At 38.3% G+C, this 17,496-nt stretch overlaps 1 protein-coding gene across 2 annotated transcripts in view; it reads left to right on the plus strand.

Annotated features, from left to right (window-relative positions):
* TMEM41A (transmembrane protein 41A) overlaps window positions 1-16,583 on the plus strand; it is a 327,557-nt gene extending 310,974 nt beyond the window's left edge. Inside the window, exon 5 of one of the 2 annotated variants that reach the window (XM_044075936.1) lies at window positions 10,964-16,583. In XM_044075936.1, coding sequence (XP_043931871.1) covers window positions 10,964-10,968 — 5 coding nt within the window. In that variant the 3' untranslated portion in view covers window positions 10,969-16,583. Of the gene's footprint in view, window positions 1-1,604; window positions 2,124-10,963 lie in introns of those variants that run through there. The other variant, XM_044075935.1, reaches the window with a different exon arrangement.
* Window positions 16,584-17,496: the final 913 nt, after the last annotated feature.

A 17,496-nucleotide genomic window follows, 5' to 3' on the forward strand; every position in this document is an offset into this window, starting at 1 on the left:
CGATTACATCAGCTCAGAAAAAGCCGGGATTTATTTTTTAAAATAAAAGTGTGGAGAAATGGGAGGTATGTTCGCGGTGCCCCTGTGAGGAAGCCATGGCTCCCCAGGGTGCCGCGGCGCACACTTTGGGAACCCGTGCCATAAAGTGATGTCATGTGGTCTGTAGGGAACCTGTCGTTAACTAAAACTGATGTGTGCAGAGAAATAACAAAGCTTCCTGCTGTAAAATGGCCAAGCCATTCACTTTACCATGTGTTCAGAATTTTAAAATATTTTAAAAGAAGAGTGATAGTAACATGATTGGCATTTTGGTGTAAGTGCCAGTCTGCTTCCTGTCTGATCCTGCAGTAGCTCCACTTGTAGCAGTGAAGCACTTAAGCAGACTTGATTGCAAATACAGCTGCTTAAATCATAAATGTCAAGGTCATTCAGGGTATGTGTGTTAAGAACTGTTTCAAGGAGGCTGCAGTTTTAAAACTTTTTTTTTTTTTTGGGGGGGGGGGTCCTTCATGTATATCTGGAAGTATGAGAAGCTACGGAACAAGGAGGAGCTTGTTTCTCTTCTTGGTCCTCCAACTTGGTTTGATGACTGTTCATTGTTCCTTCACCCTGGCTTGTGGAGTGTCACATTAAGATTGCTCAGGGTGCCAGACAGCATAGCTACAGCTCTTTTTAAAAGCATTTAGTTAGCTTATTGATGAGCAGTCTGTACAAAGCATTGTTGGACAGGATTTATATAACCCTTACAATCTGCTCTTCCTTTATCTACATCTAATCAGATTGGAACAGGTGTGATATTTGCTAAGGACTCAAGGCTACAAGGGAAATGTAAGTAGAACGTTATTAAAACAATACCGTAGCCATTAGAGTGCATAATAATTTAGCCCACAGTGTGGATCCTATAAAAGCTACATTTCAGAGCAGATTTAGAAAAACTTGGTCTGTTATTTCTAGTAATTTATTAATATATTGGAAAAGAATGTGGCTTCACTTGATAGAAATTCACAAATCAAAATGTGCTTATGAAGCTGTTACTTTCAGTCCTTCACACATCGCATCATCTCTCTTTACTGGTGAGGTAGTCTTGTCACATTTTAACTGGCTGTAGTCAGCATGTATGACAACAGCTTTTCATACTTATTCACATATGTAGTACATATCTGATAACTGTAATCTGTGCAAAGTGTGTGCTTTCTATCCCATAGAATGTGCTTTTGGAAGTGCTTCATCCTGCACTCTAAATTAACCTCCTGCATTTTATTCAAATATTGACTGTAATTTAAGCTGTTACTGGTTCCTAGTTCCTTGCTTTCAGAGATGAGTGTCAACATTTTACATTACTCCACATTCCATTTTATTCCCTACACTTTTAATCTTAATTATTCATTTTCTTTGTATCATCTATACTAGTATAGAGTAGTCACTGTACTGTTGCTGTTAATAAGATAAAAGCATTATCAGTATGTGCATCCTTGCATAGTTGACTAGAAAGCAATTTTCTAATTTTGAGATTACCATTCTGGTTATTGTAGCTGCCTTATGATTATATGCTGTTCTTTGTGGCCTATTACTCACATATTCCTGTTTTTGCCCTATTCTTTCAGGTCTCATACCATACAACTTCATCTGTGTGCAGACTGGCTCCATTCTTTCAGAAATCACTTCACTGGACGATATATTCTCTTGGACTACTCTTCTGAAACTACTTGCCATTGCTGTAATGGCACTAATCCCAGGAGCACTCATTAAGAAATATGGCCATGGTCACCTAAAACTGGATGAAACTGATCATAATGGTCACCTCTTAAATGACAAGAAGTATCAGTGACTTCTTTGTCCTCAAGATAAAATGTTATTCTTAGACGTCTTAATTTTTTTAATGTCTTTTTTAACCTCATGAACTGGCAGATGTTCTTGAAAATGTTCATTGCTACATGAATCATAATATGGATGGGCCAACAGACAAAGATGAATGTGAATTCTTTGCTTGAGCTTATCAGCAATCATATGTCCTTGTGGGCACCCTGAGATGCAATACTGAGCTGTGGCTGTTAGGGGAAACCTGGTTGTAAATGAGATAGCATAATGCAACTTTACTCAGTTCTTTTTAGTTTTTTTGCTCTCCAAATTTCATCGGTCTCTCCACTAGTGACAGTGTTGGCAGTGGTACATGCAAAAGTTATTTTTCTGTATTTTCTGTCTGAATGTTAAGTGGATTGTAGTTTGAATTGTTAACACTATCACAAGAGACAATAACTGGTAAATTCTCTTAACGGGTAGCCGACTGCCCTTAAAAAATTTCCAATTTCATTGTGAATTTTACTTTGAGATTATCACAGACCTAATGATTGCAAACATTAGGCTAATTTTAATAAGAAAATGCTAGGTAGAACACTAAATGTGAGACCTTTGGTGGTTAAAGATTGGAGGGAGTTTGTTCTTTTCTCTCTCTGTTTCTGCCTTTTATTCTTTTGCTGCTGTTGGAAAAGCTAAATGTGAGGCTAAACATTTAGAGATATTTTACAAAGATAAAGGTATAAAATGACAGGAAGCAAAAGGACTCCTAAAAGCTAAATGAATCGAAAAGTAGAGCATGCTTCTAGTTTGTCACAGGGTTAAGGTTAACACCAGCAATTGCAAGGCACAGGCCTGTTATACAAGGAGAGACTGTCCAACCTCCAGCAATTGAAGTGACTTGTTACCAAGTAGACATAAACTGAAATCTACTTCAGGCCTTCTGTTATTCTGGGACTTTCCTTTTCTAAACAAGTTATTTTGAAAGGTATCGGAAAATGGTGAATTATTATATCAAGCAAACCTTTCCTAATCCTGATGTCAGTCTCCAGCTACTTGCTATAGTTTCATTTTTAGCTGAAGCTATTTTGATTACTCCAGGGATGACTCCTTGTTCTTGTATAGATAAATACTAGACACTCCTTCTATTCAACAGGAATTTCCAAAGGTCAGGAGCTGGAGGATTTGCTGGCTTGAGTACTAATGGTGTGTGTATGTGTGTGTGTGTGTGGGGGGGTACAAATCAGTTTTGATGATTTTCAAGGTTTGGATGTCAGAGGTACCAGCTTCATTAATGATGTTTTGGAATCCCAAGCCGATTTCCACTTCTTAACTAATTAATTTATGTGAGGATTAGACATTTTCCAGGCTGACAGCTGTATTTTGCTGTACGTAGAAGCATGTTTTGCTGGTGTACAGTTTAAGCTGTCCAGTTCAACTTTACTTAGGATATAAAGAAAGGCATCTAGCTGTCATCCATGTCCCGCTGCTTCTTCAATACCTGAGGTTGAAGAGGAATTTAAGTACTTTAAGGATCAGCTGTTATCTTCCATGGTTTTGATACAGAATCTGAAGATGGCATGTCTTTTCACGCTCCTCAGATGAGGTATCCTTTGAGAAAGCATTACAGTTTCAAAGGAGCACTTTAACAATGTTTCGTGATTTTGTTATAGTTGCCTGTTAGTCTTTTGGTTATAACCTTTGGCATTCCCTTATTTGTTGATATGATCAGAACAGTGTCTCTGTAACCCTGTTCTCAACATCCAGACATTAAAAAAAAATCTGTCATGTTTTATAAAGTGTGGGGATTGTTCTGTTTATTAATTTTTCAATACTCACTTTATCCAGTTCAGAGTCACAGGGAAATGGATTCTCTTTCCCCAGGTAAGCATTAGAGGGACTTAAACCTCAGCACTGAAATAAATAGGACATGCTGGAGGGACAGATTCATAACCCAGAGGCTCCCTTCACTCTGGAATAAAATCCCAGTCCAGGTTAGGCAGAGTCCCTCATTGACTCTCTTCAAGAGGAATCTTGATGAGTGGATGGGAGATCGTAGGTTTACCCTGGGTATCACTTCTGTGTCACTGTTAGACAGAGGCACAGTATACTAACCTCGAAAAAGGACATAGTAAAATTAATTTAAAATGGGTGGCAAAAGCCATACACACTCTGGCTAGGCTTATAAATGCCCTAGGGCAGATAGCCTAGTATGAACCTATGAACATCTGATAACTGTGGACATCATCAGTTTTTCAGTGTTTGGTTTTCTGGTTAGTTTCCTGGCCAGTTTGTCTTCTGATTAAAGTTTGTATCTTTCTTCTGTCTGTCTGGGTTTTTCTGCGTCTGTGATTTCTTCCCGTAGCACCAAGACCTGCAAGTAGATCACATACGAATTTTCCAAATTACTGTATGTACAATGGCAAAATACTAACTCATCCAGTCTGCCCATAACTATTGGCACTCCTCCCAGGATTGTCTTAGGACCCCTACTGTTTCACATCTTCATTAATGATGTACATACTGCATCCAGTCAGTTTTTATTAATACATTATACCAAAGAAAGCTGTAACTCAGCAATCTTTCACCTCTGTAGAAACATAGCTACAACAGTCTGACCTACTATTAAATCCCCCCAAAATCTAAACTTATGATGTTTACACCAAAACTCACTATCAACATAAAAGTCTGTTCCTATTGACCTCTATTAATAACACCAACATCTGCATTATTCCTTATACAGAACTTTTCATAGATGAAAAATTAAAGTTCAAGCCACACATGGAGCAGGTAATTAAAAAAAAAGTTCATCAGAAGATCAAAATGCTTATAAAAAGCAAAACCCTGTTAAACCAACCACGCCCACATAACCATTTCTACTGCATATCTTGCACTAAATCTGCTGTACACAGCTCACATATTTATCAAACTACATTCCACAGAAGTGACCCTACTTGACTACTTGACTAGTGCAATAACAAAACCGCTTAGTTTGCAGCTAATCTTAATAACAGAATCCATTATTGCATAAGCAGTAAAACAACCACAATGTATAGAATTGTCAAATGACTTTAAATATATCCTTAAATATATCCAACTAAAAGCTGTCTGCAAAATCTTAATCAACCAAGTGCCCATCTGTAGAACAAATCATGCAATAGTACACTCCAGCCAGAGACTTCCATTTAAAGAGTTTCCAAGTTGTGATTCATTGCTCTCAATTTCCATCTTTAAAACCTGGAACAGAATTCCTTTTCCAATTAGGCAAAACAACAGCTCCAAGATTTCAAAACAAGGCTAAAGACTTTCCTGTTGGAATCTTGACTATGTCAGGGCACATCTCCATCTGGATGAACTAGCATGAATTTATCTATCGGTCTCTGTATTTAACACTTTCACAAGCTAATAATGCAGTGAAGATACTCCCTCACCATATATATAATCTTAATGTTCTTGTGACTAATTTATTAGAAATAATATTGTCACTGTAATTCAGAAGCTTTTCTCCGAGGACATTTGCTGAACAGGTGTCTTTTGGCCCAATCTGACTTTCCCAGTCAATAAATAAATAATAAATAAATAAATAGTATCTGGATATGCTTGTGAACTGTGATGGACTGCTAGCTATTTTGTGAGGCAAAAAAAAAATATTAGTCTACAGTGATTGACCTAATTAAGTGAAAGGGTCCAAGAAAGCTACAGGTTTAGGCAGTCTACAGCTGATATAGAGAGCAGAGTTAGGATAAGGTAGATAAAAGGATGTTGTACTTCTGCCACTTTAACTGTAAAACTGTTGTCTGACAGACCCTTTTAGGAAAAAAGATAAAGAAATGCCATGTTGGTCCACTAGCAGAAAACACAAAGACACTGCAACACATTTGTGATGTAATACATTTTTTCGACCAGCTTATGTTTTGCAGTTACTTGTGCTTTCGAACTGGCATGAGACCTTCGTCAGGAGTTAAGTCACTGAAGTTAAACACAGTGCAAAAAGGTCCACTTGCCCCTAGAAAGGGAAGTGCATTGCATCATGTATTTCCAATTGGCTAAAAAAAGAAAACTTGAAAAATGCTAGGGTGAAAAACATGCAGCTCACACTACACATCAGAGACAGAGTGTGTGTGTGTGTGTGTGTGTGTGTGTGTGTGTGTGTGTGTGTGTGTGTGTGTGTGTGTGTGTGTGTGTGTGAGACTATTATAGGGTGAGATTATTAAACATATTAAGAGCATTTTATAAGATATTTAATACACTTTTAAAGACAACTCTAAACTGTCCAAAATTGCTTCTGATTGGGTTTTAGTATAATCAAGTTTGGTCAGTGGCTCTATGTACAGGCTATGTTTTAAGGAAACAGGCTTAACTTTAGATTCAATAAAAGTTTCTTAATACTCCCTTGGATCCTGGTCTGCTGTTTGGGTCTCCCTCTGAAATTAAATGGGAAAGGACAATCATGATATCTCTGAGGCAGATGTTTTGCATCCCCATCTAGAGATATTTAGGATTTTTCTCTCCAGGTTATAATAATTCTGTAAGAAATTAAAAAAAAGGAGGCAACAGTGTAAGCAGTAATGGTAGTACCTGAGTAAAGAGTGAGCTGAAAAGTCAGACAACACAATGAACACCAGCAATACCTGGACTGTTCCTGAATGAAAAATCTTTCTATGGAGCTAGTAAGTAATAGCATTTTACCCAGTCCAGTGATATCACTTACTGGTTCACAGTTTCTAATGGAAGATTTGACTTTTTCAGAACAATAATGTGAGGTCACCATGAACAACTGGATAACTAGATGGTGTCCGCATGATGCACAGAGTATGCATTTTTTCCTTAAAAGTTGACTGTTACAACATTGTCTTTCAGATGGATGAATTTTTAGTATTGACCACTAAAGTCTCACATTGTATTCTAATTGCAAGATCACATAGCCTGGAGGAAGAAGAAATTTCCTTCTTCCCATGGGTGGGGTATGTAACCTCAACACTGTAATATTTAAGTAGGAGGAGTGTAATGAGCAAATGTTGCAATATACAGGTGTAGAGGGACTTACCCCCTTTTAGGTTCATAGGTGTATACTAAGCTAACAACCACTGGGGCCTTTATAAGCTTAGCCATGTAGCCCGAATGTACCCCATGAGTTATTGTGCCTTAGACGTTATTTTAAGTGGGTATATGTTTAGGGCATGATTTAACATATGCTTTTGTCCATCAGAGACATAGGTGTGAGAACAGGGGTGAATTTCTGACTTCCTATCTACTGGTCCAGGTTGCACTTGAATAGGGTTAGGGAAGGGCTCTGCCTCACATGGATAGGAGATCTATTCCAGTAAATGGGGATTCTCTGAGATACATACCTGTCCTTCCAACATGTTCCGTTTAAATCTCAAGTGAAGTTTAAATCCGTAGATCTTATAGTCCTGGTGCTGTTCACTTGCAAATATACAAAAGGTCCATCACAGCAAGATCCAAGGATGCCTTTTATGCCCGGTATAAATTGCCTGTCAGCAGTCTGTAGGAAAGACTATACAGAAACGTTTTTGAGGCAATCCATGTAGGACATTGTGTTTGCTCCCTATATTCTTTTTGTGATGAACCTCTGTGTACATTCCAGTTTTTGCATGTGCCTGGTCAGGTGCATACCGAGGGGGGCGTTATACTTAATGATGGGTTTGATGATGGCTGAGTACATTTACACAATGACTTTCATGGACCTAGATGACATGCTCTTACTTATAATTTGAGTGACATAGAATGATTTTCTTACAACCTTACACATGTTGATCAAAAGCCAGTTTACTATCTATGTGAGTCTTGAAATCCCTCCCTACTGTGTCTACTTTTATGGATGTTTTATTGATGATGTAGTTTTCCCAGGTGGCCAACTTCCCAGAAGATACTATTATGCATTTCTTGGCAATGAGTTTTAAGCCGTGGTTTTGGCACTAGTCATATGTTTGTGTTAGACCTTCCTGTGAGATGTTAGTATCTTGGGAGTAGTTCTACGATTGCTCCTAGCTAGCAGTCATCTGCAGACTTGGTAAGCCAGAGGCCCTTGACATTGACCTTGACTTCTGAAAAATAGATGCTGAAGAGGAAAGGACCCAGCACAGAACCCTGGGGGACTCCACTGGTAACTAGACTCTTTGTTGATGTGGTCTGTCCAATCCTAACTTGAGGTCCTGTTTGTAAGCCAGATGACTATCCAGTGAGTTACATAGGGGCTTATGCCTCATTTCATGAGTTTGTTTACAATGCCTAAGTGGGGTATTGCATCAAATACCTTAGCCAGGTCAAGGTAGGCGGTATACACCCTTTTGCCCTCATCTATTGCCTTGCTGAGCTTCTCACTAGGCTCAGTAAGCATTAACTGCTTTTGACGAAACCAAACTGGGTTGGGTCCAGTGCATTGTTAATCATTTCCATGATAATTCTTTAACTGGCTTTGCATGTGAAACTAGTCAGACTAATGAGTCTGTAGTTCCTGGGATCCATTGATGGTCCCTCATTATACAGAGGGATGACCGTTGCAGTCTTCCATTCATGTGACATGAAGCCAGTGCAGAGGCTATGATTGAATAGTGACACCTGTGGTCCTGATAGGTCATATTTCAGGCTATTTAGGATGCATCCTGGAATATTATCGGGGCCCACTGTAGCTGTATTCTCGGCCTTAGAGACCACATCTAAGACCTGCTCTCCCTCCTGATAGTTGGAGGGATTATGTTAGATGGTATTTTCTGGAGGGAGGGGACAGCTTGGGGTGAGGGATAAAGTTGGTGCTGAATTTGTCAGCCAGAAGATTTGCTATATTCTCGGTTCTGTGAATGTGGCTCCATTTATCAACAGTTCATCAAACTGTTGTGTGCTGTCTTTGAGTTTTGGGACATAGCTAAAAAAGGCCTTATGGTTGTCCTTGGCTTGGGATGTTATCTTTACCTCAAAATTTGCTTTGTTGAACTGAAATATTATTCTTAGTTGCCTGTTCAGTTTGACAAGAGAGTTTTTATCATTTTTGGTGTTACCTTTCCTAATTTTAGCTATGACCTTTTTTCTTTTGTTGTACAACCTCTATAATTTTGGATTCCACCAGGGTGGTTTGTGTTTTGAGTTAGTTTTGGATGGTCTTGAGTTCTTTGTGATCCACACAGAATGCAGTCATGCAAGTCTTCTTTTTGTTCCCCTGTTCTCAGACCAGATAAATATGACCCATACTGCCCCTTGTTTGAGGACACATTTTCAAGAAGTCACAGCTCATGGGTTATGATACCAGGACATAAAGCCTCAGCACCTCACTTAGAAGCCCTATCAATTTTCAAAGTCAGCTGTGAAATCAACAGTCCTCCATATTATTTAAGTGGTAGTGCAACAATGTGTACATGGGAGGTACTAATTCACAGACCGTTTAACAGCTTCTCAGTGACAATTTGGGAGCAAGCACATCTGTTGGCTCTCTTTTATTGTTGATTCTTTCTGTTCATTTTCATCAGGATGCTGCACGATTCCCTGAGGAGAAAAATCTATTTTCTCACTATTGGAAGTTACTCATTTTTTTCATAGTTATGATCAGCAATTTGTAGGTTCCTCCTAATGTAGAACTGTTTTTAATTTAATTTGAATAATTGTCTACCACTGTTGTATTCCTAGCTACCTCATAAAAAAGCCTGGCTAATAAATACCTTTCTCCATACTTTGAATCAAACCCTTCTCTCTATATTTCTTCCCATGTTTCCGATTTTTAAGATGTTCATGAAGGTAAAACAAGCTCCATCTCTTTCTTGTAACTTCACTGAGACCAAGGCATTTGTGACTTGTTCTATTCTATATGTCTGTTGCTCAGCTTTTTTTTTTTTTTAACATTTCAGGTGAATCTTCTGATTCAGCAAGAGGACATAGTATTCCATCCCTGCCTAAAGTCACTAAACCTAACAGCATGCAAGATCTCAAGTTTATTCGTATTAATCAGCATTCTTTTCCAGGAATGTCATATATCTTGACAGAAGCTATAAGATCTACAATTAGAAAGTCATATCCAAGTTAGATATATTGTCTTTTTGGTGCAGGGACAAGAATTTAGATTTTTTGCTGTCTCTGTTCCAAAAACACTCTAGTATGTTGCACCATGTTTATTAGAGAGATGCACCACACTTCAGTGAAAGTTCTCTTGTCAGCCGTTTCTTCGTGTTTTTCTGTTTATTGTACCACTGGCTTCTACGTAGCTGTGAAATTGTTACAGAGGGGAACCTTGGTCTGAAACCTTAAAGATACCCTCAATTGCTATTGTATGTAGTGTCTGAATTTTTATGCTAGAAAATTAAACCATTTCGCATAAGTATCAAAGCAGTTTTACTGGAGAGCCTTTTTTTGTGTGTTGAAGTAGCAATTCATGTAGAGTTGCAAGCTTTGCTTTGCAAGGAACCGTATACATTTTCCTTAAAGGTAGGTCTCCTTGACTACTAGTTTTTCTTCTTTGCCCAAAGTGATTTCAGATTTTTCATTTAAGCATTCTCTCCGACTACCGTTGTTCATCTTAAACCAATAGAATAAAGGGAAGGTAGTACTTTTTAAGGGAATCTTTCCAAGTACTTTATAGAAAGAAATTCACTTCTGTGAGAACTTCAACAGTTTTTTCTTTATGGATCATCTAATTACTAAGTGAAACTTTTCCAAATGACTTGTTAAATGCATTTTATTTTGTTAAGAAAAACATAACAAACCATTGAACGGGGAATTTATTACCCATTTTACCAGATAAAGGCTGTTTTCTTTTTCTTCCTTCAAAAAAAAAAAAATTCCTCAGGATGTGTGTTCAGCTGCAGCTTAAACTTACATTTATGTTAATCATTATGTTGTGAACCTTCCACCCATTTGTTTAGCTGAAGGTGAACTGCATGGTACTCTACCACCCATGATTCTGGAAGCTCTGATCTTTATGTAGTACATAGCACAATTTGTTTGAGCATAGCCATCATATCAGTAGGTGGTGTTGTATAGGATCATTGCTCCAAGACAGGCTCCCCTATCACCTTATTTTTATTATAGTTTTTTTTTTTATTTTACTGTGTTCCCTCATTTTTACATTGTATCCATGTAGTAACATAGATTTCACTGTTCTTGCACATTACGGTAGAGTTTGCTTTTTCATAATTTTCTGTTTGTTTTATTCCTGTGACAGTGTAAAAAAGATCAGAGTAAGAGAGTGGAACGCTGACTTATTGCCAGACCCCCTCTAAGAGAGTCAACTTAAGCTTGAATTTCTGCACCTTCTAGGATATCTGAGTACTAAAAAAATTTGTCCAGGAACAGATGTCCTCCTTTGGCTGTTTTTCTGTCCACATTATGATTCATACAGCAATTATTTTGTATTTGAGCATTTATTATGGTGAGTATACTCACATATCTGTACTTTTAGGATGTTTACAGTTTGGCATTTTCGTATGTGGCAGTCTTAAAACATGTATTTGCAGTTTTGTATATAATGATTGCATAGTACCACAGTTATTTTTATAATGGTTCTGCTTTTGTGAAAATGGACACAGAAGTGTGATTTATTTTTATGTAGATAAAATTGAAATAGATGTAGAAAAATTCATGTAGTCTTTTTAAATAGTAAGAATTTTGAAGACATAAGAGAATTTCATGAAAATGTTCTAAAATTGTAATTTATGTGCAATATCATTACTTTTTAGTTGCAGTTAGTACCAGAAGGGTCTGTCATAGTTCTTCCTATTTATTTTCAGACTTGCTTGTCACATGGAAGAGGAGGCTTTTATTATTTTAAATGTTCAGCTGTGCTGTGTAGTGAATGACCATATAAGTTGTTTAGTATAGATAACTAGACTCACTGGCCTGTTGTTTGAAAGAGGCAACTTTTATGCTTTAAGCATAAAATTGTGTATGTATTTAAATAATGTACTTATGTCTTATGTGTCATGTGTCTGTATCCATGTACCTTCACGAGTAGTTGAATCTGCATGGACTTCTGTTTAAGATGTTTAGGCCTTTTTGTAGTAAACCAGCATTCACCAGACTAAGGCAAAATCAAAATGCCTTCCAGAAGCAGAAGCACTTGATTTGTTTTGATGTGTTGTACTATACAGACACACTGTATTAATTAACTTTTACCACACAACTGCTACTTTTGTATGTGGCATATGTGGGGAGATAGAAACAAATTATGAGTACTTTTTTTAAGGACACTGCTGCAGATTTTGTTTAATTTTGTGCTATAAACATCCTTTTGTTGCAACACACTGCAGACTAGACTCGTATATCAAAGAGCTGTCTGCAGTGTTAGAAACATTAAGGTGTTTGCTTATTTTGCCTCTTACATGGCTAAGCTGCCATGTTTGGCGTGGAGACACCTGTGAATCATGCATAGCATCCCAGTGCTAAGACTAAGGATTGAATTTAACCTCAGGATCTCCTAGTCTTAGATTCAGATCTCCACCCAGTTGTACCTGTAGTTGCTAAATGGTAAGTCAGGACCACCACAGACATATTTTATGTGGGAACAGAGCATGATGTCAGCTGAGCTAGTGCCAACATTTTAATCCTTCAACTCACAACCACCAAAGAAAGAAGCCTGAGGCCTCCATCAGTGCCCAGTGTTTAGCTGTGAAGGGAGAGTAATAGTGAAAGGGACTGACTGACTTACAAGACTCCTCTGTATAACCCAGAATAAAGCAAAGACAGTGAAGATGAGAGACCCAGCTTGCAGGTCTAGCCTGGAACTTGCTGCTGTTCAATATACAGCGACATTTGATTACTCACCCAAGTGAGATGTCACTGCCCCATTTATGGTCAATAGAAGAAATGTCCATGTTCCCCCGCACCAAGTCTTGGAATTGAGACTTGTGACATAGGTGCTGTCAGAACACATTCACCAGGGCAAGTTGAAATCCATCAGCCAAACAAGGAAACAGGACTTTGAGTTCCCATAACATTTTCTCAGTATGAATTCACACCTGACAATCATGCATGGTGGAAAATATTTAAATGGGTATGTGACAGCATGCTTTAGCAGACATCTGAAATCTCAACTTTAGGGCCTGCACTATCCTTTCATGTGTTAGTGCTGCCCTTGATTCATGCATCCCCACTGAACATTCTGTTTGATAGCCCCATCTGAACTGGACAGGCTAACGTGGCATATGCAATCTGTCTGCCTGTGTTCAAGAAGGGAGTTGCAGCTGATCCTCCAGCCAGTTATTGAAGGAAACTCTCTGTTTCCCCTTGGAATCCTCCAGTATCACCACTTCATAAGATAAGGAGGGTCCAAATACTGGTGATTGACTGAGTGATCTTCCCATTCCAGACTACATAACCATTCAAAAAATCTTGTTAACTCATGAAATTCAGTCTGGAATGGCTATCTTTTCCTGTAGTTCTACTTGCCGGTCTCCCTCCCCTTTGCATTTCTGATGCACTTTCTGTAGTCACCTCCCTGGCTTATACCAGGAAGTGAGCATTCAGTGAAGTTGTCTCTATTCCTTCCCTGGAGGTAGGTGAACAAACCTTTCATTGCACTCTTTTCTTTTCCAGCTAATGCCTCAAGCACCCAGTCCACTTCATCTATCCACGCTTGTGTGTTGTACCCAACTCATATTACAGCCTTGTGAGCAGCCACTACCAGCCAGGGAGTCTAGTAGGCAAGAGAGGGAAACGTAAATAGATTGACAAATTGTGCTTCTTGGGCCCTTATTTCCTTCTGCATAGTCAGGGCTCCATTTTCTGCAGGTGTAGCTCTAAGTATTTGCCCTTCAGTAAAGAGGTACCCCAGGTTCCCATTACCTTAGATCCTCTTGTTTTGTGATGCCATGTTTGCAGCCTGGCAATTTTTGGGTTTAAAACTCATAAAAAGTCAAATTATGTGTACAACCCCTCTGGCTGAATGATCTTCTTTTCTCAGCAGGTATCCCAGAGTAGATGACTCTATTATCTGTCCTGACAAGCATATGTTTGCAAAAACCTAGCACCTGACCATACTTTACTTATTCAGAAAATCTTTGGACAACTCTGGCAAAAAGTTTTTTTTTCTGCCAGTTTAAGTCTGTAAGCAGTGATTCATTCTTCTGCCATTTTGTGAGTGTGAGTTCTTAAATGTCTGCTGATTGCTTCTTGTTTTCAGACTTTTGTACTTGACCAAGCCTCAAAGAAAATTACTTCCCTTTCACATTCAGATGAGCAGTACACTGCAGGGAAGCCCATAATACGTGTGAGTCATTGTGCCTATGACACTGCATATTCAATGGCTGGGGTTGCTGCCATGATATCTACCTCTGCAGAGCATTGTGACTCAGGTTCTGTCCATATCAAGAGGAATTCACATTAGATTGTCCTGGAATCTCCACTCCAGGGGTGATAAGCTTTTCCAGTAGTCATTGCAGGAAATTTTTAAGAACCTTCAGAAGAGGGAAAGGCTCTTTCCACTACGGAGGATGTGTATAATCCTCCTGTTACCTTCTCTCTTAAACGTGTCCTTTTATTTATGAGAAAGAAAGCAGCAATTCACCAGGAAGATATTTCTAGATGGTGTCAGTAAGCATAATGAATGCATGGCTATCCTTAGTCTTGGCTTAGAAGGTTTCTCCACTTAGATGGCTGGTTGCTGGTCAAAGTAGACTAGGAATTCTCTTGTCTAAATTATTTGCAGTGACACTCAGTTGGGGAAAGTCCTTCCTACAGCCATTAGAGAACATTTCTTTTGTAGAGTTGATTTAAAAATCACATCACAATTTCAGGTTCATGCTTGCATCCCTCTGTTAATCTGTAGTCAGACCATCAAGCCAGTGGGAGGCTAGCTTAGTATGTACAAGCAACATTGAAAGTATAAATCAGATAAACAGAATATTTTGAGAGTAGTCTGCACTGTGAATCAGTTAATATATGTACTTAAATATTTCACATGTTGCTTTTTTATTGACAGACCTTGAAACAATTGATTGAAAGGATTTTACACTGATGGGTATTTTGTTTTTAGGTTAATGTTTTCATTGATATTACCATTTTGTGAATGACAATGTAGTATTGTAAACAGGAAGATCCTCATATTTAGTGTTTGTTTCCATTTGGAGGAAACATTTGAGCTGTCTAGGCTGGTGCTCTGTTAATCTATGTTTTGTTCAACAAACTTGCCAAAAAAATTCCCATCGTTGTATATATTTTTGGCCTTGGGTTAATCTTTGAAATACTTTAAGAAATATTTCTGTGTCCAATACAGGTAATCTGCATTTGCAATGCATATTTTACTTGATCAGTATTCATATTTTATTATGTTAGCACTTTTCTGCCACATTTGTCTTTACATCTGGGGTTTTGTTACCACAACTTTAACAGTGGTTTGGGTTTGGAACTTGATGCATGAATATGATGTATTGAATGTATTTGACCTTTGAAAGCTGAACCTTTGTAGTACTTGTTGGCTTTATTGCTTTAACTTGTATATGCATGGAGTTTTTGCCAAGTGTCAGTACTGTTTAGGCTACAGCTAGATGTAAACAGTAACAGTTGCTGAATTTAATTTGAATACTGCCCTTTTATTTTACTTCATCCAGATGCCCATTTTGTAAAAAAAAAAATGAGAGCTGAAATACTGTAAAACCAAGAAATGTCTTTACTTTTATTGCTTTGTTTTTAGGCTGCTCGCTGATTTTATGTAACTGGTATTTCCCCTCTTCTTTTTACATAAGTATCTCCCCAAGGTTTGTCGTGTTTGCAGGATGCTTTAGACTGAGATAGTGGATTGAGGCTTTTTTTTATCTCCTTCCATTTTGCATCTGTAGCTATCTTGTCTATTACTTTATGGCTACTTTCAATCCACTTAATTTCAAGGGTTGGCATGTTACTTTCTGTGCTTCTGTCAGGTTTTGCACTCATCTGCTTCTCGCCACTAATACTGAAGTGCTGAGCCATAGCTCAGTGAACTCTGGCCATATAAGACAAGGTTAAGACCTGGACTGAGATCACACCACCAGTCCAAAACGAAATACATGTGCGTGCATACATTTAAAAGGAATCAGGGATGTGCAGTAACTGTTAGAAGCTCCCTGATGGAATCCAAAACAGAAATATGTACCGGTTAATCTGTTGTTTCTAGATGGACAGAAATGTATTTTGAACAGAGATTTAAAGCCACTTTTGGACTATAAATTTATTTTACGTATTTGTAGGCTGGGAAAGCCCACTGGACAAATTTCCCTTTTCAGGGGGGGTGACCCAGGAGCCCTGTCTGTGAAGTGACTTGCTCAGAATCGCACAGTAGGCAAATGAAAGTGGAAGGAATTAAACTCTTTAGCTATAGCAGGGGCATGGGAAGTGGCTAACTAACAGCTTTTAGTTCTCTGCTCTAACTGACAGACCTTTGATGCTTGAAATTGTTGGTTTGCCTCTAAGAGGATAAAGTATGGAAAACTGGCTAGAGCAACAGAATGTGAGGTAATTTGTACCTTTCTTTGCTAATTTTAGTTTTCAACTAAAATTTAAAACTGCCATTTCATCTCTTCTTATGCTCCATGTCTTCTGGGCTGGATTTGGTAAAAATCTGTGCATCCTAGTGCCATTGATGAATAAAGTTTTATGTTTATGAGTTAGCACTTTTTATTTAACTGTTAACAATTTCCAAAGAACTATAATATCATGAGAGGCAACAGCTATTTCAGGAAGAGCCTTTGCCCCTCAGTGAAGAGTCTTACCAAAATAATGGTGACACTTTTCAATGACTTAAGTGCCTTTTATATTTTATTACAAACACAGCACTGATTTTGATCTAAAATAAATAAATATTTTTGAAAGCATTTCTGTTTCTTCTGTTTTCTTTTTTGGCAGAAGGCTTTGGAGAAAAGTAGGAAACATTTCTTGGGATAGAGACAGTTATAGCACTGTGTAAAGCACATCCTATTGTATTTTGTTGCTTTTTCCCAGCTTACAACTTGCCACCATGTGTTTACAGTTTATATAGGACTACTCCCGGGAATACATTAATGTGTGTAGCTCATGGTAGAAAGGCCCTTCTCTCACGACTTGCCGATTTGTTATTCAGAGACATGTTAGCGGCGATGAGGTAAAGCGTCATTATCAACATCTAATTTGCATGTCTCTGAATTGCATTTACTACAGCAATGTGAAGATCATTGCTGATCTGCATATTGCAGTCATAACCTGCTTTTGTGTGTGTGTGTGTGTGTGTGTGTGTGTGTGTGTGTGTGTGTGTGTGTGTATGTGTGTGTGTGTGTGTGTATGTGTGTGATGACTTGGGGCAAATGCCACTGCATACAAGTACACAAACATGAACACACATACACACACCACAGTCCCTGTGCCTGTTCTTACCCTGTATGCCCCCCCATGGTTCCCCCCACTTTGATAATAATTTAGTTCCACTACAGCATGTATGTGTTAGATGTCCTTCTATTCTTGTATTGCTATATTCTTAACAAGGGATTCATTGCCAAAGGCAGTCCCGATGTTCAGCCAATATACAAAAGACTTAATCCACTGCAAGGTACATGGGACATCGCACGTAGGCCAGCAGATGGTATAGGCCATAAAAGTGATGTCTGCACATACCATCCTCAGAACTTCACTGCCATCAGTCAGAACACCATCTATAATCATTTGCTGGATACAAGAGTTTTAGGTAAGTGCCCCATTGGGGTTTTCGTTTATATATTTTTTGTACTGTTTTTTCAGTGAGGTTACGTCATCCAA

This window comes from Protopterus annectens, chromosome 6.part1, assembly GCF_019279795.1.
Source record: "Protopterus annectens isolate FY-2018-M chromosome 6.part1, PAN1.0, whole genome shotgun sequence".
Lineage (NCBI taxonomy): Eukaryota > Metazoa > Chordata > Ceratodontiformes > Protopteridae > Protopterus > Protopterus annectens.